The sequence below is a fragment of the Mercenaria mercenaria genome, chromosome 16, assembly GCF_021730395.1.
Source record: "Mercenaria mercenaria strain notata chromosome 16, MADL_Memer_1, whole genome shotgun sequence".
NCBI lineage: Eukaryota > Metazoa > Mollusca > Bivalvia > Venerida > Veneridae > Mercenaria > Mercenaria mercenaria.
Genome location: NC_069376.1, coordinates 63631845 through 63658279, shown reverse-complemented (window position 1 = coordinate 63658279; position 26435 = coordinate 63631845). Strand labels below are relative to the sequence as shown.

The following is a 26435-nucleotide window of genomic DNA, read 5'->3' as shown; positions in this document are numbered from 1 at the left end:
TATGTACAATAAAATCTGACCTGGCCTGGCCCCGCTCAGTCGAAAATTGGGCTCATCGGGCCAGGCCAGGCCAGAGATTAGAACATGCCCTATCTATGGACCCTTCAACTACCTCACTCAACAAAACCCAAAAATTTTTTAACACGCTTCGTTGCATCTATTGTTTCTCTCTGTGAATTACAGGGCTATGCATTGCCACTCATGAAAACACATAACTTTAATCCATGCCTTAAACGATGTTCATTTTGTCAAGCTTTGTATGTCACAATAACGAATAAATTTCGATCCATTTACACGCGTTCGTACACACGGAATGCATCAGTAAAATGACTCTTGAACGCAAATTGTCGGTAAAAAATTGCTACAGTCCGATAAACAAACATATTTATTAACACTCTCCACTAATGTTATATTTATATTTTACTTAAAACAGACGAAAATCAGTTTCAAGTAAATTTTAAAAATATTTCACCAACCATCCTCCATCTTAACTGGCGCGTGCTATTTGACAGAACCGGTGATGTAACAAGTGATTTTAAAGCGCTTAGCCAATCAAATCATTTGTTACATCACCGGTTCTGTCAATAGCACGCCACATGGAAAATGGAGTATGTTGGCGAAAAAGTTTTTAAATTTACTTGGAACTGATTTTTGTCTATGTTAAGTGAAACAGAAACATTTCAACAGTGGTGAGTGTTAGTAAAATATGTTTGTTTATCGACCTGTAGCAATTACTCGCCGATAATTTGAATTTAAGATTCATTTTACTGATGCATTCCGTGTGTACGAACGCGTGTAAATGGATCGAAATTTATTCGTTATTGTGACATAAAAAGCTTGACAAACTGAACATCGTTTAAGGCATGGATTAAAGTTATGTGTTTTCATGAGTGGCAATGCATAGCCCTGTAATTCACAGAGAGAAACAATGGATGCAACGAAGCGTGTTAAAAAATTTTGGGGTTTTGTTGAGTGAGGTAGTTGAAGGGTCCATAGAGAGCAATTTCCCTGGTCACAGTTATATATCTATTGACCAATGTTTTTGCCCCCAGTGCCTTAGGACTATTTATTATGCCATATTAAGGTGACCTACACGTGTCGGACCCCTTTGAGCAGATCCTGCCAAAAAAAAAATCAGAGGACTGATTTTGTCCACCACGAACTGATTTGCTCGCACGAACCTGGAACAGCTGTGACTAATTAAGTGTGCTTATCATTTTTTTTCACGTGTTGATTAGTAAACTATGTCCATTGTGTAATTCCCTGAAAATATACTATTTTGTATCGAAAGTGCAGTATGATAATATAGTTTTTGAACTTTATTACTTCCCTTTTATGAACAAATATAAAAAGAATTATTGTTTTTGAAATATTTAATGGTTAAATGAAATAGAATTAAATATTTTTGGACTTAATAAATAACGATGGAAAGGAATATTTTATTTTGAGCATTTTAAAGTACTTTGCAAACCTGCGTTGAATATTTAAAGCATATCATATATAATACCACTGAGATATGACAAGTTCAGTTATCGAACAGAATCGATGATGAATTGACAATCTCTCTTTCATCACATGTTTGCAATCTGCCTACAAGGCGGATGAATACACATTTGCAATGAAAGACAGTAAATGATTATATCTTAAAATCCTGCAAACCGCCTCTAAAGTAGCACATTTTGTATGACGGCTAAACCTATGTTCAGAGCCAGGGACAATAAAAATGTCAATACAGAAAAAAGCCTACTGGAGATAAAAGAAAATTTATGTACATGTATGAGAAATATGACAGAACAAACAAAGAGACGGGATCCAGTCTTATACCGAATCCGAGATTCATATTGTATCTCAAAACAGTTATGCATTTTTATTCACGTCAATCGGTAATATTCACAATAAATTGGTATTTTAGCTTGATCATAATGTTTTGATCATTACTTAGAGGTTAATAGTGTCATAATTGCCCGAGGGCCATCATTTTCAGTGTGAAACAAGGTATGTCATGACTAGAAGACACAACCAGCCGTTTCTTGACCTTTTTATTATATACCTTCGCTTCATATTTGTCTTGGTATTTTAATTTCAAATATTTTCCAAAAACTTAAAAGCATTATTCGTATTTCTTTTTTCAACAACAATGCCATCAATATTTGACGATCGATCTGAAAATGATTCACCACCCTTTCGCCCGCCATAATGACGTTGCTACATGACGTCAACGTCAGAACGCACCGACGTTCCGGTTACCCGGGGCCATTATGATTATGGCGCGTGAGGCGCACTGCAACATTATCGATTCGTCAACAGAGGCCGTAATAACCTTTTTGTTACTATTAGCGTATATAATAATGTTTTATACAATTAATAATACTCTGTCAAGTATTTTCTACCCCTCCCCTAAAAAAACAACAAAAAACAAAAAAATAACACACACACACAAGACAGGGTTTCTGTCTCAGACGCTGTACGTGGCATATTTTACGAGAAAATACAAGGGGGGGGGGGGGGACGGACATTATCCTTCCTATATTGGACCATATATTGGACGATATCTGTTCCTTTCAATCAATTGCTTCATACATGCATATTTTGATATCAAGAAGTAGAACACTGGATGAATGGATGAATGACGTTAATATTAACTTACAGAAACGGCAAAATTGTTAATGGAATTCGAATCCCATCGAATTTCTTCATTGCAATGGATTTTTACTACTTATATTGCAGATAGGTCTAACCAAAATCACAACATGATTGTTATCATGGCGATTATTATAAGTTATCTGTTTAATGTATTCAGTATGATCTGTTGACAGTTAAAGGTTTGCATTTATTTGGATGACAACTTGACACGTAAACATTTTGAGAAAGTCCCTGGATATACCCAAAGCCAGATTCGAATTCGGCATTAGATTAAATCACAAATGTCTAATAAGAAGATGATTCGTCTGGCCGCGACAGCCCGGTAGGTAGGGTTGAATTAAGGGCTATGCCATTTTGACGAAAGTGTAAAAATTTCAATGTAAAACTGAGATCGTCGAAACAATACGAGAAAAGCGGGGGTCAAAAAGAAATTAATAATGTTGAAAAGATGTCTCTCTAAGCAAGTTATAAAATATCGGTATTGTCATGTGTCATATCACATTGTCGCGATGTCACTTCGCACTGTCGCGTGTCGCCCAGTAAGCGCGACGGACATTACAAGTGGCATGAACAGGATTCCGTAGTTAACTGCTAAACGGGTGTGATTAGCAAAACCTGGAACAGCTGTGGCTGATTTATCGTGCTAACACAGGCTTTCTTGTCATTTATGGCGTCATTTATAAGTAAACTATGTCCAGTGTGTATATACTATTTTGTAAGGAAGCGAGGTACCGCCACTAAGTACAGGCTGATCTTTATTACTTCCCTTTTATAATAAAAGGTAGAAAGAATTGAAGTTATTGAAAAATGCGAAAACAAAATAATATAAAATTAGAAGCATTTACAACAATAGATAAAGTTGGTGTAGATATTATAAACTTTGAGCATTTTACAATACTTTGCAAACCTTTTTTGAATGTTTAAAATATGTCATATATATATGCACTGACACTCATTTACATTAGTTATTGATCAAAATCGCTGATGAAATGATAATCTCTCTTTCATCACATGTTTGAAATCTGTCTTCATGGCGGATGAATATTTTAATAATAAGGTGTCAACAGTGTTATATTTCACCCGGCTACGACAGCCCAGTAGGTATGGCTGAATGAAAGGGAATAGATTAGATTTAGATCCCCGAGCAGAGCTGATAACACGTTTCTGTGTACATATGTAAAAGTCTACAATCAGAGGCTAAATTCTTGCGGAGAATTATTGTTCTGCATGGTAATTTATCATAGCTTTTACTTTTTATAAAAAAAAAAACTACATTTGGCTTGATACAGGGGGAGGACGTATGGTGGTATGCTGTAAGGATTAAGTGAGCGAAATGTTTCGCTGTAACAAAAATAGCGGAAATTTAATGGCAGAGATATTTTTGACTGATAAGTAGGTTTCTGCTTTACATTTCACGAAATAGATATTCCAGTGCTGTGGCTCAAAGCCGATTCTTTAACTACATTGTCTTTTCAGTCGGATAAGTATAAAGATAAAAAAGTTTTATACAAGGTTTTGCGCCGAGAAGCGCCATATATTGATGATTTAACATTTATCTTTGGTATAAAAGGTTAGAAAGAAATATTCAAATAAACATTCATATTCAGAATGGCGGATATCCTTTAAAAAAACTTGTACATATTTTAATACTCTACTGTACTATAAAGTACTGCGTTCTTTTATTTGTAGAATACGGTTTGAAAGAAAAATAATCTACCACTGATAGTATACAGATGCAGATTTTGGATATCCGGCTTGAGGTTAACAGTTTTCGCGGTAACTCGACAGAGCCTCATTACCACTAAAACAGTTACCCTCGAGCCGGATATCCAAAATCTGCATCTACAATCAGTGACAGGTTGTTAAAAAGTAGATCTATCTATCTATCTAGAAAGGTAAAAATGTACAGACGTATTTGAAAAGGGAGAATTTTGATTTCTATTTGTTACTTTTTTAAATACATGTATTCTCTAATTTATAAATCGCGAGTTTCCTTTACACAACATTTTATATGTACTGACGAGATAAAGAAATGCGGAATCGAAAAATTGCGTTATTTTCTATTTTCGTTACATAATTCAAATCAGAAACTAAATTTACTCTGACTGATAAATTTAGCCCGTTGTAAATTCATGTATATAATTATACTCATGATGTGTGTCAACAATGTGATTTTATTGGGCGAATTTTACACAGGTACATGTGTTAGTTGACATACGACCATATTTCTTTCGAGATTTTCTGACAATTAATCAGTTTTTGATAATACCGAGGCTAAATTCGAAGGGTGTGTGTGGAAGGAGAGGGGGCGGGGGGGGGGTCAAATTTTGGCCATGCTTGAATATCTTTGCTTTATTCAGTCATACTGTTACATTATGTGACCTGACTTAAATAAAAGTAATTGTTGTTGTTGTTGTTGTTGCAAGAACAAGTTGTTAGACGTTTTAACGTCTCTCGTTCGCAAACCCTTGTCGAAAGGCCTCTTTTGGGTAGACCGCGTGTAATGTCAGGACGGCAGGACAATTATATATACCTCAACGCCATTTGCGGGACAGATTTGTAACGGGTGAATCCACGTCACGTTTAGTGATGGGTAATCGTGGACGGCCTTTAAGCCGACATAGAGTGAGAAATCGGCTTAGAGAACGGGAAATTATCTGCCGCAGGCCCTACCGCAGTCTAGGTCTTACGCTACGTCATCGTCACCAATGTCTAATGTGTGTCCGCAACCATCGCGGCCAGCGTTGGCAGAATGTAGTGTTTAGTAATGAGTCACGTTTCAACATGTGGAACGCCGACGGACGCAGCCGTGTCTACAGACGACTTAGTGAATGCTATGCTAACAGTTGCGTTATGCAGCACAGTCCTTACGGTGGGGCGGAGTTATGATCTGGGCAGCCATCAACCATAGGTTTAAGTCCCAACTCTTCGTGTGCCAGGAAAATCTCACAGCCAGGCGTTACATCGACCAAATATGACGTCCTGTGTATATCTGTCTCTGCATTCTGTCAACGTCAAGGCGTGGTTTTTCAGCATCACAACACGCGAACTTACGTTGCACGTATCACCAGGAACTTTTTACAGACGAGCAACATTGGCGCTTTGCCTTGGCCGGCGCGTTCACCGTACTGCAATGCTCAAATAGCCAGAGGAGGAAACTAATGTAGACCTATGTCTCACCCAATTTTGGACCTCTGGTAATTTATAGCGTTTGTAAAAATATGAAAAAAATGGCCTCGTTGATACAAGGAAGTTAATAACGAGCCGAAAGTATGGTGTTCCGTTAGGACCAGCGCCGGCTCCCTGTGAACGCAAAGCGCTCAGGTTCGACGGTACGATGGCGAAGCGCGACAGTACGATAGCGACGCGCGACAGTACGATGTTGAAGCACGACAGTCCGTCATACTGTTGCGCTTCACCATCGTACTGTCGTGCTTCGCCATCGTTCTGTCGCGCTTCGCCATCGCACTGTAGGGCTTCACCATCGTACTGTCGCGCTTCACCTTCGTACTAACCTGACAGTGCGATGGCGAAGCGCGATAGTACGATGGTAAAGCGCAACAGTACGATGGTGACACTACGATGGTGAAGCGCGACAGTGCAATGGCGAAGCGCGACACTACGATGGTGAAGCACAACAGTACGATGGCTAAGTGCGACAATACGACGAACTATCATCATCGTACTGTCGCGCTTCGTCATCGTGCTGTCATGTTATTACAATCGTACTGTCGCGCTTCGCCATCGTACCGTTGTACCTTCGTGCTTCGCGTTCACAGGGAGCAGGCGCTGGCCCTAACGGAACACCGTACGAGCGAGCGGTAACGCAAGTATAGTTTAACACTCGGTGGTGGATTTTAAAAGTTTCGTCGAAAGCTAACAAGGCGCCCCTAGCGGATAGGAAGTAGTTCTTTCTGCAGTAAATATAAAACTTCATTCGATGGTTGAAAATTATTCATCACTCAAAAATCATGCATGAAAGCTTTCATGTTAGTTGAAAAATGTTGTTTTTTTTTCTTTTAAAAGATTAAACGTTGAAAAGAAATTGGAAAATACTGTATGGTGAATATGAAAAGACGTCATCGTCACACCGGCCTCCCGGAAAATTTGAGAAGTATTATATTCGCTGTACAAAATATAAACAATGTTTTCAAGTGAATAGGTTCTCACGGATTTTCATAGACTGTGACTCAATGCAGACTTGGAGCGCCGGTATAAATTACAGACTCCGGTACATACCGGATTAACTAAATTTGAACGAAAATATCTTAAATGTATATATTTTGTAACCATGGTGATACTAACCCTAACCTTTAGTCAGTATTTTATGCATATTGTACACTAAATGCATGCGGACATGCAAAAATATGCATATTTTTGCCGTACGCTACAATTGATAATCACTTTCGGGCATGCGCAGAAGACCGCTCCAAGTCTGCAATGAGTTACATCGATTTTCATATTCCTCTTTAGTAGTGAATAGATTCTTTGTATTTTTTTAAAGTTAAACCTAAATTCGTTGAGCTTCCTTTGAGGCTTTGTCTTATTCCATATTATCTCTACACGCTTTTCAGTTGTTGTTTTTTTTTTTTTGTTTTTTTTTTTTTTTTTTGAAAAAAAAAGTAAACTGAACTTAAAAACAAAGATTATGTTATTTTCCCATAGACTCACGTAAAACGGTGTGAGGTCAATTCCAATACGGCCGCATTCATACAAACGTCATTTGGCGGATTGCTTACAGTTGGCAGCGTCTAATCTACTTAGTATTGAATAACAGACATGAAAAAAAATAAAATAAATTTTTAAGTTTCAGTCCGTGCACGCTATTTTTGGTGAGTATTTGATCTTTGTCAAAAATTCTACCCGTCGCCTAAATTTAATGCAATTAATGATCGAAAATGTACGTTCTCATTATACTTAATTGACAAAATTTGCCATGCTAATTGGAGGATCCACAAACGCTTGTTGCTAATTATAATCTATATGGAGTTACTTTTTAACAAATTAACGATTGCCTTTATTCTTTATAATTCTTAAAAATATTACATCTATTTTAGTATAAGTAGGCGTGGTAGACTTACAGACGAAATAAAAATATGACCTTTTGAAGTAGTATTGTATTCTTCAAGTGCTTTGTTACTTTTATTTTAGATTGAGACGTATGAAACACACGTGCGTATTTCCCGCACCAAAAGTTATATCTTTGGTTAAATTACACATACAGCGGATTCGACAGGGTAGGAGATAGTAACATCGAAAAGTGATTTGCACCGCCCGCTTAACTCAGCAGGGAGGGTGCAGATGTACGGATCAAGGGATCAGGATACTTAGCATAGATGAGCCTTCTAATGGTTGGCTTTAGTTAACCATCTTAAATAGGGTCGTCTCAGTTTAATAAACCTGAAGTTATGAATTAAGAAACCAATTAGAAGGTATCCAACTTAATGTTTTCCTTTTTATTTATTTTTTTTTTGTCGCAACTAAAACTAGATCAGTCTCCTGAGACCTTTTCTGAACTTGTACAAGTACACTGGTCGTGAATGTGAATAGTACTAGTATCGCACAAGTTTAAAAACAAGAGCTGTCGGATGACAGCGCGCTCGACTATTCGAAGAATTGACTGAAGAATGGGGTCAAAATATAACCACAGATATTCAGACAAAAGAAAAAAAAAGATTAGACAAACAATGTTCCTGTATTTGTGGATTTCGATAAGACTTGCACTAAATGGCAATGTGTGAACCAATTTCAAAGTCCAAAAAGGGCCATAATTCAGCAAAATTGTTGTCGGAGTTATGTACTCTTGCCTACAGATTGAAATCATGATGATAAACACGTGTTCAAAGTTTAAAAGCAATATGTCAAATAGTTTTGACAAAATGTGGACTTGTATGAAAAAAGAACAAATTTCCAAGTCCAAAAAGGGCCATAATTCAGCCAAAATAGATGACAGAGTTATGTACTCTTTCCTACAGATAGAGACTATTATACTGAACAAGTGATAAAAGTTTAAAAGCCACATGTCCAACACTTTACACAAAATAGTAACTGGTACGAAAAACTTAACCAAGATTTCTAAGTCAAAAGGGGCCATAAATTAGCCAAAATCCTTGATGGAGTTATGTACTCTTGCCTATAACTGGAAATGATGATGGTAAACAGGTGTTGAAAGTTCCAAAGCTTTATCTCAAAAGACTTTGTCAATATATGAGCTGGTACGAAAAACTTAACCGAGATTTTTAAGTCGAAAGGGGCCATAATTCAGCCAAAATCCTTGATGGAGTAATGTACTCTTGCCTATAACTGGTCATGGTGATGATAAACAAGTGTTGAAAGTTTCAAAGCTTTATCTCAAAAGACTTTGTCAAAATATAAACTGGTACAAAAACTTAACCATGATTTCTAAGTCGAAAGAAATCACATGAACACGAAATCATTGCCAAAACATTCCGTCACGTACACGTATCGATACCACGGTTTCCTACCTGTTTTATCCCACTTCCTTCTATTCGTAAGTACTTATAGTTGTCCGGAGTACGTCCTGTCACTTCACAACTCTTTGTTAGCGAATGCTCTTATCTGCAACGATATAAAATATCCTCGAAGAACCATGCAGCCGAACATGAACCGACTACAAGATAATCGCCTGTTCATTATACATACTTTGAGTTCCTTATTTGTTGTCACATTCTCATTATGGCTTGTATGCCTCCTACTTACCGCTGGAGATGTCCACAGGAATCCAGGTCCAGAATCCACTTATTCTTCTGTATCATCTCAGTCAAATACATCACCGTATGCACAAGCGATATCAAACAATCTTTCTTTCATACATTTAAACGTTCAGAGTATACAACACAAACTCGATATCTTATACGCAGAACTTTCTGAATTTGATATCTTAGCCTTTTCTGAGACATGGTCAAATCGCTCAATTACTTCTGAAGACTTAATGCTGCACTCATATCATAAACCTGAACGAAAAGATCGTGATGGTGATTCTCATGGACGAGTTATTTTGTATGTTAGAGAGAATATACATTACCTGCGTAGATCAGACCTTGAGATAAATCGTCTCGAATGTCTATGAGTGGAAATAGTTCTTTGTAATAATAAACATATACTATTTGGAGTCTTCTACCGACCTCCTAGTTCTGACACCATTTACAATAACCTGATTGAAGATTCTATTGGTCTTGCAGTTGACACAAACATCTCGGATATAATAATCACTGGAGATTTCAACTACAATGCTCTATGTCCAAATCCACACAGAAACATTCTTTCCATCACGCAACAATTTAATCTAGAACAGCTTATTGAAGAACCAACCCATTTCACTGAACACTCGACATCCATTCTAGACCTTATTTTCGTGACAAACAGAAATAAAATTCTTCTTTCAGGTGTTGGGGAACACTTTCTTGAACAAGACCACGGTACCACGTTCCAATCTTCGGGCTTCTCAAATTTAATAAACTGACACAAAAATGCTTTGACAGACTGATATGGGAATATGATCGGGTGACTACGATAGCCTAAGAGCAGAAATCGACAATTTCAATTGGAATAGCTGTATCGATCCAGATATCAATATATACGCCTCCAATATAACCAATCAAATCACAGTCATTTCAAAACATAACATTCCTAATAAAAATGTCACAATTAGACCCTCGGACGTCCCTTGGATGAACAATAATATAAGGAAGAACATACGAAAGCGTAAGCGTATCTACATAAAAGCTAAGAGAACAAACTCACCTCATCACTGGCAAAAATTTCGACAAGTCCGAAATGAAACTGTTTTGCTCATTCGTGAAGCCAAATCACAATACTTCATCAAACTTTCAGACAAACTTAAAAACGGATCATTCTCTTCAAAAGATTGGTGGACTACCTTAAAATCCTTCATCTCTAGAACGAACAACAATGTTATTCCTCCACTATATAACTCCAACACTCGACAAACTACGTCTTCTGATTTTGAAAAAGCTAACCTTTTAAATGATTACTTCCAAGAGCAGACATACATTGATGACGAAAATATAGAGATACCTAATCCTGGTCTAACGAATTCTACCACTATTGTAAATGAAATTCATCTTTCTCCGATATAAGTAAGGCCTTTGACAAAGTCTGGCACAAAGGATTACTATGTAAATTAAAATACGCAGGAATCTCAGGTTCTCTTCAGATGTGGTTTCAGGATTATCTCTTACATAGACGTCAACGTGTTGTACTGCCAGGTGTCAAATCGAACTGGGCTTTTCTCAAAGCTGGAGTTCCACAGGGTTCAATTCTCGGGCCTCTTCTTTTCCTTATCTTTATCAATGACATCGTTGATGAAATCAGATCATGCATCAACTTGTTTGCTGATGACACAAGTCTTTACATTATAGTTCAGCAACCGGACATTGCGGCAAATCTTCTCCAGTCTGATATCCAAACAATTTCATCTTGGGCAGAAAAATGGCTTGTTAAATTTAATCTCTCCAAATCAGAAGCGCTCTTAATTTCAAGAAAACGAAATTTTCAACTACACCCTTCTCTTCGAATGTTTAACCAGATTATTTCAGAGGTACTCGAACATAAACATCTTGGTGTATTCCTGTCAAATGATTGTTGCTGGCATTCTCATATCAACTACATTGTAGCAAAAGCTTGGAAGGGTTAATATAATGCGTAAATTGAAATTCTCACTTGACCGTCGCTGCCTTGCAACTATATATATTTCTTTCATAAGGCCAATACTCGAATATGCAGACGTGGTGTGGGGTAACTGTACAAACTATGAAATGGATCAACTTGACAAAATTCAAAATGAATGTGCTCGAATAGTCTCCGGAGCTACCAAACTTGTTTCTTTGGAAAACCTAAAGAGAGAAGTGCCCTGGGAGCCACTTTCCGATAGACGTTACAAACATCGACTTCTTATGTTCTTTAAAATGAAATCTAATCTGACTCTAGCATATCTATCCTCCCTAGTTCCTGACTCAGGTGATACTCGCTACAACCTAAGAAACTCGGAAAATATCCATGGTGTACCTGCAAGAACATCTTTATATTTCAATTCTTTCTTGCCTTCCGTTGTACGTGATTGGAATTTATTGAGACCAGATATCCGTAATTCTGAAACACTTTCATCATTTAAAAGTAATCTAAATAAAAACAAGAAGCGTACTCCAGCCTATTACTACACCGGAATCAGAAAACTCCAGGTGCTCCATACACGACTACGAACTAAGTGCAGTGCATTGAATCAACATCTTTACCTAAAAAGTATTTCTCCTACACCATTATGCCAGTGTGGACAGATGGAAACTAATTTCCATTTCTTTTTTGAATGCAGAAAGTTCGATCTTTGTCGCAACGATCTTCTTAATAATCTGCGGAATTTCGAAATTGACTTGGATACTGTTCTGTTTGGAAACCCAGACCTATCTGATCAGGATAACATGACTACCGGTATATTTACTCATGTACATGCATATATTTCCGAAAGTAAGAGATTTGGTTAGCAACCCTAAGACATTCCCATTTCTTCCCACTTTCTCTCTTCTATTCTACCTTTGACTTGTTCTAATCTCTACATTTATGTGAATACTTTCCTTCTACCATATACATTGTCCCCTTTCCATTTTTTACATTCACAGCGATTTATTAATTTTTTTTTTATTGTTTTTTTTTTCATATATTTATTTTTTCATATCTTAAGACTATATTCCTAGCCCCATTAAAGATTAAAGCTCGATATGCCCATACAGTTATATTTTGTCCGCAAAGGAGAAGAATTCTATAAGACTTGTCTTCCATTCTTATCCTTTCCTGTTTTGTCTTTACTACAGTATGTCATACGTATAAATATAATGTACTCTATTTTGGGCATAAATATGTTTAAACTAAGTCGAAAGGGGCCATAATTCAGCCAAAAATCCTTGATGGAGTTATGTGCTCTTGCCTATAACTGGTCATGGTGATGATAAACAAGTGTTGAAAGTTTCAAAGCTTTAGCTCAAAAGACTTTGTCAAAATATAAACTGGTACAAAAAAATTTAACCATGATTTCTAAGTCGAAAGGGGCCATAATTCAGCCAAAAATCCTTGATGGAGTTATGTGCTCTTGCCTATAACTGGTCATGGTGATGATAAACAAGTGTTGAAAGTTTCAAAGCTTTATCTCAAAAGACTTTGTCAAAATATAAACTGGTACAAAAAACTTAACCATGATTTCTAAGTCGAAAGGGGCCATAATTCAGCCAAACATCCTTGATGGAGTTATGTGCTCTTGCCTATAACTGGTCATGGTGATGATAAACAAGTGTTGAAAGTTTCAAAGCTTCATCTCAAAAGACTTTGTCAAAGTGTGGACTGGTACGAAAAACTTAACCAAGGTGTCACGCCGACGCCGACACCGACGCCGTGGCGAGTAGGATAGCTCTACTTATTCTTCGAATAGTCGAGCTAAAAATGTGGGGGACAATAGATTTGGATTTGAAATATCCTTCTTTGAATGCGTCCATTTAACCATGTTTAATAATAGCGGCTTTGATCTTGACCACTCTAGTCCAAATATAATTTCAAGTTAGATATAAATAAGTTTGATATACAAAGACATTGGCGGCAGTTTGGCAATCTAAACTGGTCATTGACCACAAACTGTATTTTTCTTTTAATGACCTTAACTTTGACCCCATATAAAAATAATTAAGTCCCAAATAGAATTTGAACTGCTACTCGTCTGCTACCCTTAACCTTTCCTTCATACAGTAAGAGGAACCAGAAACCAGTTCATCAGATATCTCGGTCACCACGGATTTTTCTATGTTGTAAAAAATCAACATTTAGAGTAAGTAAAATGTTTCAAAATATAAATTATTTGAGCTAGACTTATGGTTCATTTGTACTGCATTTCTTTAAATTAGTATCTAATAAATTGTTGTAACATCTATACTAACAGGGAAAATGGGCGGACAAGAGGAGAACACTGATGCCAAAGCATTTCATTCCACAACATTGCCATTTTACCTATCTTCCAGGTTTTGAGTCAATCCCTTTTTTCATTAAAGTTATGTTCTAGACAAGCCAAATACAATGACAAAGGAAATATGAGGAAAAACTCAAAATTTATTAACGCTTGGGTTACAATTTTTGTACACTGCACTCCTTCTCTTTCCCATCTACCTATGCTTCAAGTTTGAAATCAAATACCATGGATACGGACAAGTACAGGACAGGGGAGATAACAAGAGGGTCACTTACTAAAACACTGTTGCTAGAGTTTCGGCCATTGTGTAACGTCACCATATACCTGTATTCCAAGTTTGAAGCCAATCCTGTTGAGTTTTGCCCCTGGCAATCAATGTGGAGACGGACAGACAGGTTGTTGGACAGACTGACGTACAGAATGTCTAACAGATGGATGATTCGATTACTGTTTGAGGGTATGAAAATATATAGACCATGTGAAACATATTAGGCAACAGAGGACAAAAAAACTAGAGCTATCATTAAAGGTGATGAATGTACCCCCCGCATGCACTGACACAGTACATTGCAATTTGACAAACACAAGACTGCATAATTATGTGGACTGTATGTATATAGACTGTATGTATACAGTATAGTAACAAAAAACAAAGTCCCATAACTATGCAGAATATTTATCTAAAAGAATGTAACATGCCCCATGCACAACTAGGGTTGGTACTGATCACTTGTGTGAAGTTTCATTAAACTGTGTGCAAGGGTTTGGTAGATTAGGCACGCACAAGATTGCATATGCCGACTGTATGTACATAGTTTGTTAACAAGAAACAAAGTCCCAAAACTCTGCAATTTTTGTCGCTGAAGGAACCTAACATGCCCCATGCACAACTACTGTTGTTACTGATCAGTTGTGTGAAGTTTCATTAAATTGTGTCAAGGGGATGAGGAGAGATGGTGCCCACAAGATTGTGTCTATGTCTATAGTATAGTAACAAAAAAAACAAAGTCCCATAACTCTGGAAAAAAAATTCTGAAAGAACCTAACATGCCCCATGCACAACTGCTGTTGGTACTGATCACTTGTGTGAAGTTTCATTAAATTGTGTCCAGGGAATGAGGAGAGATGGTGCGCACAAGATTGTGTCTATGTATATAGTATAGTAACAAAAAACAAAGTCCCATAACTCTGCAAATTTTTTTTTCTAAAAGAACCTAACATGCCCCATGCACAACTACTGTTGGTACTGATCACTTGTGTGAAGTTTCATTAAATTGTGTCCAGGGAATGAGGAGAGATGGTGCGCACAAGATTGTGTCTATGTATATAGTATAGTAACAAAAAAACAAAGTCCCATAACTCTGCATTTTTTTTCTAAAAGAACCTTACATGCCCCATGCACAACTACTGTTGGTACTGATCACTTGTGTGAAGTTTCATTAAATTCTGTCAAGGGGATAAGGAGAGATGGTGCGCACAAGATTGCGTCTACGGACAGACGGACAGACAGACAGACGGACAGACAGACAGACAGACAACCTGAAACCAGTATACCCCCCCCCCCCCTTACAACTTTGTTGTCAGGGGGTACAACAAGGAAATAGAGGATGTTCAAGTTTGTTCCATCCGCAAATATGGCTGTCTATATTCATTAAAAGGTATGAAAATAAGATATTTCACATGTTGCTATAATTTCTAATCGTAATTCCCCTTTAGCCGGTGCTACAAGAGGAATATTGCACTTTGCATTACCAGTCATTAACGGACGTCTGCTGTTAATTTGCTTGGTTGTATTCCATGCTTCCAAAGAATCTTCTAACAGATATACCGTGTGGCGGCCATAAAATGTCTTCCCATACTTGGACCCATTGCTGTTATATTCCTTTGGAACATTGAGTCTATCCAATCCGTGTCTATATAAAAGAGTTCCCATTAAACCACCTACGAGAAGAGTCAGTCAAACCAAGTCTGCTGTTATATTGCTATTGATACCTCCTTGTACATGTATTATTATTACGGTAGCTGATTTTGGCAGTCTTTTGAAGTTCCATCGCCATCACTACAATAACAGAACGATATATCGCTGCTTTTTGTAGTTCTATCGCCACCACTACATCAACAAAACGATATATCGCCACTTCTGTAGTTCTATCGCCACCATCACAACAGATCCATATATTGCTGCTTTTTGTAGTTCTATCGCCACCACTACATCAACAGAACGATATATCGCTGCTATTTGTTGCTTGTTTTGTCGCCCTCACCAAAGCGATATTTTCACCTTTTGCCGTTGTTTCTTTGTGTCGGCAACAGGACGAGAGAGAGCGAAACAAAACCAGTAAAATATCGTTTTGGTGATTGGACAGAGCGACAGGATAGAATTGAAACGAATTAGCTATCATAATTTAACACAGTATCCCACAGACTTTAAAATCTCATGCAAAAATATGCATTCTAACTCAATGCATAATTAAGGCATTAACCAACATGCAGCAATGTGTACCAGGGGGATTATATGAAATATATGTTTGCACCAGCAACGAATAAGAAACACATTTTGCTTGAACATATATTACAAGTGATTTATGTTGACTGACAGTTTTAACAATCACTATTTTATATACATGTATGATTTGAATTATCGTACAACAAGAGCTGTCACTAATGGTGACAAATACCCCCGCAGCACCTTGACCTTTGACCTGGTGACACCAAAGTCAGTAGGGGTGGTGTACTCAATAAGTACTATCAGCATGTGAAGTTTGAAGGTCGTGGGTGAAGTGGTTCGCGAGAAAAGTGTCTTCATGCAAAAAGTTAACGTTGACCTCTGTGGCATTGACCTTTGACCTGGTGACCCCAAAGTCAGTAGGGGTAGTGTACTCAATAAGTACTATCAGCATATGAAGTTTGAAGGTCCTGGGTGCAGTGGTTCGCGAGTAAAGTGCCTTCATGCAAAAAGTTAACCTTGACCACTGTGACCTTGACCTTTGACCTAGTGATCCCAAAGTCAGTAGGGGCGGTGTACTCAATAAGTATTATCAGCATGTGAAGTTTGAAGGTCCTGGGTGCAGTGGTTCGCGAGTAAAGAGCCTTCATGCAAAAAGTTAAAATTGGCCCCTTTGACCTGGTGACCCCAAAGTCAATAGGAGTCGTGTACGCAATAATTACTATCAGCACGTGAAGTTTGAAGGTCCTGGATGCAGTGGTTCGCGAGTAAAGAGCCTTCATGCAAAAAGTTAACGTTGGCCCCTGTGACCTTGACCTTTAACCTGATGACTCCAAAGTCAGTAGGAGTGGTGTACTCAATAAGTTCTATCAGCACGTGAAGTTTAAAGGTCCTGGATGCAGTGGTTCGTGAGTAAAAGGCCTTCATGCAAAAAGTTAACGTTAGCCTCTGTGACCTTGACCTTTGACCTGGTACCCCAAAGTCAGTAGGGGTGGTATACTTAATAAGTACTATCAGCAGGTGAAGTTTGAAGGTCATGGGTGAAGTGGTTCGCGAGTAAAATGCCTTCATGCAAAAAGTTAACGTTGGCCTCTGTGACCTTGACCTTTGACCTGGTGACTCCAAAGTCAGTAGGGGTAGTATACTCAATAAGTACTATCAGCAGGTGAAGTTTGAAGGTCCTGGGTGCAGTGGTTCGCGAGTAAAGCGCCTTCATGCAAAAAGTTAACTTTGTGACGGACGAACGAACGAACGAACGAACGAACGAACGAACGGACGGACAGTTGAAAACTAATATGCCTCCCTTCGGAGGCATAAAAAGATATAGTAACTGTAATTACGAGCAAAATTACATGAGTGTCACCATATCTACACATTCGTTCCATTTAAGCGCACAATGATAAAGACAAAAAAGTCATGCCACGAAAACGTTACTAAATATGTACATGTATTGCCTTTTAGTCAATAACTAGAAAGTACTCACATCTGGCCCCAGCTGCAAGCACTACAAATATTAATTTCAGTTGCAATGTCATTAAAGTGAACACCGGATTATTTTGTTTTGACACTCAGTGTATAGAGGCATACGATCGTTTTCTAAGGAATCATCTGTATCTATCAGTAATTCAGGACTACTTACATATACTGTAATCAATAAATTGTTCACAAGTATTATAAATCAAACACTGACGCGCCTAAAAAACAACAACAGGAGCATCTCACGTTCTATTTACAAATGAGCCGCGCCATGAGAAAACCAGCATTGTGCGTTTGCGACCTGCATAGATCCAGACCAGCCTGCGCATTCGCGCAGTCTTTTCAGGATCCATGCTATTCGCTAATGGTTTCTTTAATTGCAATAGGCTTTGAAAGCGAACAGCATGGATCCTGACCAGACTGCGCGGTTGCGCAGGCTGGTCTGGATCCATACTGGTCGCAGACGCACAATGTTGGTTTTCTCATGGTGCGGCTCAAATGTTCCATTTCGTTTTAAGTCTTACTTCCCTGTACAGATTGATACTTCCATCTTGTCATTCCTAGAAAAAGATAACTTCACAAAATGCTGTCCACGTTATAGTCATAAAGGCAACCCAGATCCACTCCACATCGTTACCAGCTGCCGCATTCTTATAATCAAACACTTCAAAGTAGGTTTTACGTACGGCTGGGTCTGTGCACGTTATATTGTACAACTTGAAGTTTCTCGATGCGCCTCCAATGACCGAAGCATGTACTAAATGGATACTAAATGAAACGGTAATAGGGAAGTCCTGAAAAAAGACAAGAGGCCCGAATGAGCCTAATTCGCTCACACGAAAAGGAACACGACCGTTAAACTTTGCTTCGGATCAAATTTGATGAGCATCCATTAAGCAGGGGGTAGGACGTAAATGGTGTCTTTCGGTGGTTTATTTGAGAAAATTGTGTTTATCGAGCAAATATTGCGGATTTTGTTGACAAATCACTCATCATAGGGCGGATATTTTGCCACGTATGTGTTTTTCGTTTACTTTGGAAATGTTGCATGCGTGTATTCTTTGACCACGCAATTTATCTCCTCCCGGCAAAGTCTGTACTTGGTGCTAACGCTTTATACGGAGATAAATATTTCAAGTCCTGCTCAAGTCCTACCCCCTGATTGAGAAAATCTTTAAAATTCATTTAGAATAGTAAAACGGTTTCAAAAGCAAAAGCGGCCGATCATAAGCATTTGGACAGATGTTACAGATGTCCATAGACTGATGCTACTGACCACGTTAGGTGAAAATCCATCATTCAAGCTCTAGCAGCCATTGCGAACAATTAGGTAGAATCATTTCAATATTTTAGAGGACCTTACAAGTCTGACGATGAAAGGCGAGACAAGATCTTATAAGGATCGTCCAGACCAAGTTTCGTGACGAATCATCAAGTGGTTCATGAAATGAAGTCGTTTCAAGGTGTTTTTTATATTTTAATGCTGCAGGCTAAGTTTGTTGATGATCCATCTAGCGGTTCATGAGAGGTTTCTCATTTTAGCTCTTGTGGCCCCCTAAAATCAGTCGGGCAGAACCGTTTGAACACATAAAGGAGGCTTACTTGGATGCTACAGAGCGAGATTAGTGATGATCTATCAAGTGGTTCAAGAGAAAAAGTCGTTTCAATGTTATTCTTTCTAATTTTATTTTATATTTTGTGGTCCCTTAAATCAGTCAAGCGGAACCAATTGAAAACAATGAGCAGACTTTTCCAGGCCTTTTGCTACAGGCCAAGTGTGCTAACCGGCACTTTCAAAGTAGGAGACGTTCATGTAGAATTGTGGACAACGGACGTCGGACCATCCACTTAAACTAATAGCTCGCCCTGAATATTCGGTTCAACTGAGCTAAAACTGGCAAGTATTGATCCAACAGATATACAAACAAGAGTTGTCTGTAAGACAGCGCGCTCCACTATTCGGCGATCTGACAGTAAAATGAATATATATATCAATAAGAGACCTCTACTTTTAAAAGGAAGATGCACCAAGAGGCATAATTCTGTCAAGAACACAAATAAGAGTAATTGGGATTGTTACCACACATGCAGATGATGATGATAAAGATATATTTTGAGTTTCAAGTCGTTATCTTATATAGTACCAAAGTTATGTCCAGAAAACTAAGTTTGTCAAAAAATTTAAATATGAAAGGGGCATAATTTAGTCAAAAATACAAATCAGAGTTATGAGAATTGTTACCACATATGCAAATGATGAAAAAACTTTAACTAAGAAAGGTCACGCCGACGCCGGAGCGAATAGAATAGCTCCTCTATTCTCCGAATAGAGCTAAAAATAATTTTAACCAATTGAAAACTAGACGCAATGTTTTCATGATTGGTGTAACAACTGTAGTTCATTCGGTAAAGATATTTTAGTCATGTGTTTCTTTCTTTTCATTAACCCTTACCGTAGTTACATACCTGGGGCAATTATTTTTCGTTCAGTGAATATATATTAATGCACATAATGTAATAGCGCTCCACATAATTTAATAAAACTCATTAACCTTTAGCCAGCTTGCGGCAAGTGATTTTGCCTCTGCGAGCAGTGCAGACCAAGATCAACCTACACATCCGTGCAGGCTGATCATGGCATGCACTGTTCGCTGTTCAGTCAGTAAAATTTCAGTAAACCATCCTTTTGAATAATGACTGAAACTGTCCAAATTGAATGATAGACCAGTCCATTTTAGAAATTAGCAGGGTAAGGGTTAACTGAAAAAAAAAACTTCAAGCGACAACAGATAACAAACATACTTTCACGAGTGCACAGAGCAAATGCATGAACATCTTCTCAGAAAATTTACTCAGATGTGTGATTACTAAAAACACGTACCAAGCTACAACCGCCGACGGCGACAAATTTTCTCTCGGAGACAAACTGGGCGTTACATCTCTTCTTTGTTAACTCCGAGAACGACAAAATGTTTTTATATAAGGCTGGATCGGGGTTGCTCAGATACAAAATTCCTAATCCATTAGGGTTGCATTCAATATCTATTTCATCTGTAAAAGTAAAAATAAAATAGTTAGACCACACCAAATTAATTACTTGGTCATTGGATTTCCCGCTACATTTTTTTTTTCAGAATTAAACAAAATAAAAATCAGCTTCCGCTTGTTTCAGTTTTGCAGACTGATTTCAAAATTTCAGATACGGACCTTTTTCCACCGTGTAGCGAGGGGAATTCATAAAATTTAATACTGTTAATAATAATTGTCCATTAAAACACAAGGACAACATGTTTCAGCCTCTGTTTTTGTCTTAACAATTGAACCAGTATGCAAAATGACAGCCAATATGACAGATTGTGTAAATAAATCTTGGAAAGGTCATTAGTAAGAGTTGTACATCAGCATCTCATTATTATCAACACTTGAACAGTTTCATGACATAATAACTGGTGATAAGAACAAAAGATTGGCTACGATCCTTAAAATTCACACATACAAAAGCAATAATTGGGTAGCAGTTGAATGATGAACAGGAGTTATAATTCAAGTTGGATGCTACAGTTATTATGGAAGAAACAAGACACAATACATGCACGTCCCTGAGAAAGCATTTTAAAAATAAAAATCATGTATTAACAGCACGTGCTGAACTGCCTTGTTTGCACACGATTTTTCTCCCGTTAATACACGGGCAGATCCAGAGAAAAAAAAGTAGTGTTTATGCAAGAATGAACGATTGCAATATCGACGAATGGCAATGAGACTTTCCTATGTTTGCCATTTTGGCGCAATTGAAAGGATAGTCACACAAAAGACATGATCACTCGACAAAGTCATGTCCGGATGCAATTACCGGATTGAGCAGTATACAATTTTCTTTTCAAGTTCAAACAAGAGCTGTCACTAATGGTGACAAATGCCCCCGCAGCACCTTGACGTTTGACCTGGTGACCCCGAAGTCAGTAGGGGTGGTGTACTCAATAAGTACTATCAGCATGTGAAGTATGTGAAGTTTGAAGGTCCTGGGTGAAGTATTTCAGGTTTATATCTCGTAGATAAAAAAGAACCCACCGTTACTACTGAAGTTTAATCCCACAGTAAATATGACAGATGTCTCCATTTTCCGTACGTCCTCATCTGTCAAGACATTTTGCCGACGATGACGGTCAATAAAAACATTATCAGTGCTATATCCTATTGCATCCCAACTGCGTTCGGCGGAGGAACAATAAATCCTGATCATTAACAATCTCTGTGTACCATTTCGTAAGAAGACGTCCAACACAGATGTTCTATATGGCTGAAAGAAGAACCAAGTTTTAAGAGATAATTACCATTACACTCAAACATCTATTAAGCAGTCAAAAGAAAGAAAAAAAACAATTTTGAAGAATCGCTGCTTAATACAGGTGGCCGTTTAGACAGATTAAGCTGTATACAGAAAGTTTCTAGGTCTGGTAGTACCGTACAGTATATATTTCGGTCTAATGAATCAGTTGGGATTTACGGCGAACCGACACAAATTCCGGTCTAGGAAAGAGATTATCTTTATAGATAATGTATAAAATGACAGATATTTTGCTTTATAAAGTCGATTACATATGTTGAAAGTAAGTATTGTACAAAATATAGTGAAGTTGAATACTCAATGCAGGGCTACAAAATAGGAACCCTTACTGATCAATTCCCATCTGGTTAAAAGAGCTTAATGCGTTTTTATGGTATACGTATGAGTAAGTATGTCAAACGTAGGAGTGAATAAGTCTTTACGTTGCAGTTAGACCATCCTAATAGCACATGATCTGGTAAGTCTTACGTAAGGGTTACTATGTCGTATGGAGGAGTACGTAAATCTTACCGACGAATTAGTAAGTCGTACGCAAAAGATCGTATGCACAAAGCTAAAGTAAGTAAGTCGTACGTAGAAGTTAGTGGCGCGTATACAAGGTACAAATGTAGTTCTAAGACTAATGATAATAAGTCCATATTCATTAGGGGTATAAATCAAAATATTATAATGGAAGTCCCGATACTGTAAGTGTTAAGTCAACAAAAAGGGCATAGCCCGATAATATGCGCATGCCCACTTCATGTTGATGATGCCAACCAAGTTGGTAGCAATAACCACAGGAAATGCAACTCTTGCAGACCCTTGATTCAGGATTGCAAAGTAAATGTCACTAATATGTCCACAAAAATGTTGAAATGCTCACAATCGCTTTTCAGACAGAGCTTGTTGTTTTAGAGCGTGTTTTAAATGCTTTTAAAAGACAAAAATGCGATTATAACTATAAACTGCTTTCCAAAGTGAATGTTCATTGAATGGGACTAGAATTTAAGTTGTATTTATTTTATTAAATGACTTCGTAATCTCTCCAAAACAGTGTACTATTCATTTGTAACAGATGAAATTCGTGTTAAAATACACCGAAAGCATATAGCAGAAAACTGCAATTAGCTGAACAAGAAAATATGGAAACAAAATCGAGAAAAGAACTTTAACATCCCATAAGATTATATCTCAAAAAACATAGTTTTATACATTATTTTTGTTTTGTAATAAAAACTAACAAACAAGAGCTGTCGGAGGACACCATCGCTCAACTAGTCAAGTTTTGTCACTGAAGAAAGAATGAACATAACAACAAGAGGGCCAAGATGGCCCTAGGTCGCTCACCTGAGAAACATACTATAACAGTGTAAACATGTTTAACCTATTGATTTCATGGAAACAAATATGTTGGCCAATTTTCATTAGGTTTGGACTCAAAATGTGGTCTCTTAAGTTTAAACAAGTATTTTTTTAGATATGACCTAGTGACCTAGTTTTTGAACCCAGATGACCCATATTCGAAATTGATCTAGATTTTATCAAGGCAATCATTCTGACAAAATTTCATAAAGATCAATTGAAAAATACAGCCTCTATCACATACACAAGGTTTTTCTTTGATTTGACCTAGTGACCTACTTTTTAATCCCAGATAATCCATATTCAAACTCGACCTAGATTTTATCAAGGCAATCATTCTGACCAAATTTCATGAAGATCAATTGAAAAATCTACCTCTATCGCATACACAAGTTTTTTCTTTGATTTGACCTAGTGACCTAGTTTTTGACCTCCGATGACCCATATTCAAAATCGACCTAGATTTTATCAAGGTAATTATTCTGACAAAATTTCATGAAGATCAGTTGAAAAATATAGCCTCTATCGCATACACACGTTTTTTCTTCGATTTGACCTAGTGACCTAGTTTTTGACCCCAGATAACCCATTTTCAAATTCGGCCTAGATTTTACCTAGGTTATCATTCTGACCAAATTTCATGAAGATCAGTTGAAAAATACAGCCTCTATCGCCTACACAAGCTAAATGTTGACAGACGACAGACGACGGACGCCGGACATCGAACGATCACAAAAACTCACCCGAGCATTGCATATTAAAAAATGCAGAACAAACTTACAAAGTTATGGAACCTGTACAAAGCAAGTGGACAGGTGTGCAAAGTTTCAATCGATTCTATTAGTGGCAACTGAGATGTAAAGCGTTTGAGACCACCCCTTAGGTAAATTTTCATTTTGGAAATTATATCGGGCAGACTCATAATATTCATAACATACATATACAGAGTTGTTCAGAAGAAGCAAAAAAATACTTTCTACAGAGGTACCTTGTTTGGTAATATATAATATTTTGTCTTACAAAACATGTACTTCGGCTGTCAACATTCTATTTTGTACAAAATATCAAACTTCTTTTTCAAACATATTTTTTCTCCAAGTTTGTTTTTGTTGTGTGTCATACATACCTATCTAGGTACTCCGGGAAATGAAAAATAGTTTACTTTTATATTTATTGAAATACTGCAGTTTTTTGTCAATTTGACAGCTCTACTTTCACTTTCATTTTGCAATGTTTGCATTTTTTTGAAATGTACATGGTTTGTAACACTTTCAACTCCCGGAGTACCTGGACAAATATGTTAGGCACACAATGATTATAAAAGTAATGACAAAATACTTTTGAAAAAGAAGCTTGATATCTTCTACAAAATAGAACATGAACAGTCAAAGCAGATATAAGACAAAATGTGTTGCTCAAAATGGAATAACCTGTCTTGAAAGTTTCTTCTGCTTATTATGAACATTTTGGTGTATTCCTTATAGACCAAGGCCTATGTGGCGTAAAAAACTAAAACAAAAATTCATCCGACGGGTTGTTTCAAAAGACTTAATATGAACCTTACATGTAAAAATACTTAACCAAAATTGCTAAATAGAAAAGGGTGAAACTTTTGTAAAAATGCAATGTAGTTTATGGAACCGGAGCATGTCAGGTCATCACAGTGTACAAGTGTGTAAAGTTTCAGTCTATTCTATTACTGAGATACCATTTTACGTACAAATCAGTACACCGACGCCAACAATATGGACGAGTCCACAGGCACTTGGTTGCACTGATGGTATGTCGAAAATTCGCTTTTTAAAGAATCTTAAAAATTTGGTCTGAGGAAAGATATAATAATATACCAAAACCTAAAATTTTAACTTTTTTAATAAAAGGGATTCACTTACAGTAAATAATGTTTTTGAATACAGGGAGCACTGGTACAGGGAGCACTGGTGCACGTATTAAATCCAACAAACAGTAGGTACATGCCAATATAAGAAAAATACTATCAGTGCAACCAAGTGCCTGTGGGCGAGTCCAACAGCTCTACCTATCCTTCGATAAGTCGAGCTAAAAACTGGTGGTTGTTTAGTTAGCTTTGGATGGAAAACCGTAGCTTTGAGTAGTTGAGTACGCAAGAAATTGTGAGTAACAGAATGACAGACGGTGAGACAGACAGTTCAAAACACTATATAATAAGTGAAGGAGAGAGTATGTACCTGCAAACATCCAAATATTTTCACAACATTCCCCGTCTCTTGATGGTCACAGGTTCTGTCTGATGAGCTTGCAAACAGTAGACTCAAGTTGTCGGACTTCACATCCGAAAGCTGTTCCCCTGTACGGATATATACATCCCCATTTGTTGAACATCTTATGTTAGACACACTGTTTGTCTCTACAAACTTTACCAGTAAAAGAATAATGACACACGTGTTTGTAAATAACATTATGCTCTTTTAGTATTTTGTGAAATCACATGTGTAAGCCGTTAGCTGATACTGACCATAAGAAACTTAGGCCAGTCAAAACCTCATTTTGTTTATACAGTTACCAAAAAGAAACAATTAAAAAACGATGATAATTTTTCATCGCCTTCTTTGATATTTAAAAAAATACATTAGTATTCGTATCATGTTTGCACTGACATTTATGTGTTTTGTAATTCATTACATTTTTCTCCATACCAAACGTAAAAGACACTAATACACTAATATCCTATTTGCTTAGCCCTAACGAGTGCGTGTGTAAGATATAATCACAAAAATTTCGTGCGCAATAACTACATCTGATGCAACTAATAACCAAAATTAGAGTGAATACAGTTTTTAGCTCACCAGAGCACAAAGTGTTCAGGGTGAGCTATTGTGATCGCTCACCGTCCGGCGCCCGTTCGTCCGTCCGTCCGTAGTCCGTCCGTCCACACTTTCCTTTAAACAATATCTCATTCTAAACCACCAGGCCAATTTTGATGAAACTTCACAGGGATGTCCCTTGGATGGTCTTCTTTAAAAAGAACTGAATTACATTCAGAACTCTGGTTGCCATGGCAACCGAAAGAAAACACTTTAAAAATCTTGTCCAAAACTACAGGTCATAGGGCTTTTATATTTGGCATGTAACATCATCTAGTGGTCCTCTACCAAGATTGTTCAAATTATCCCTTAGGGTCAAATCTGGCCCCGCCCTGGGGGTCACATGAT

General features: G+C 37.5%; 1 protein-coding gene across 1 annotated transcript; it reads right to left on the bottom strand.

Moving 5' to 3' along the window:
• Positions 1-16191: 16191 nt before the first annotated feature.
• LOC123541133 (uncharacterized) lies at positions 16192-25751 on the bottom strand. The gene is made up of 4 exons (XM_045326540.2): positions 25452-25751; positions 21624-21852; positions 20434-20603; positions 16192-18346 (listed from the first exon to the last, which is right to left on the bottom strand). The coding sequence occupies exons 1-4, from the start codon at positions 25680-25682 to the stop codon at positions 18113-18115; spliced, it is 864 nt and encodes a 287-aa protein (XP_045182475.2). The 5' UTR covers positions 25683-25751; the 3' UTR covers positions 16192-18112.
• Positions 25752-26435: the final 684 nt, after the last annotated feature.

Coding starts and splice junctions, on each gene's coding strand:
- LOC123541133 (XM_045326540.2), bottom strand. CDS start 25,682: ATGTTATTTACAAACACGTGTGTCATTATTCTTTTACTGGTAAAGTTT. Junction 21,853..25,451: donor AAATATTTGGATGTTTGCAG/GTACATACTCTC, acceptor TTCTTCTTTCAG/CCATATAGAACATCTGTGTT. Junction 18,347..20,433: donor CCGTCGGCGGTTGTAGCTTG/GTACGTGTTTTT, acceptor GTCTTTTTTCAG/GACTTCCCTATTACCGTTTC.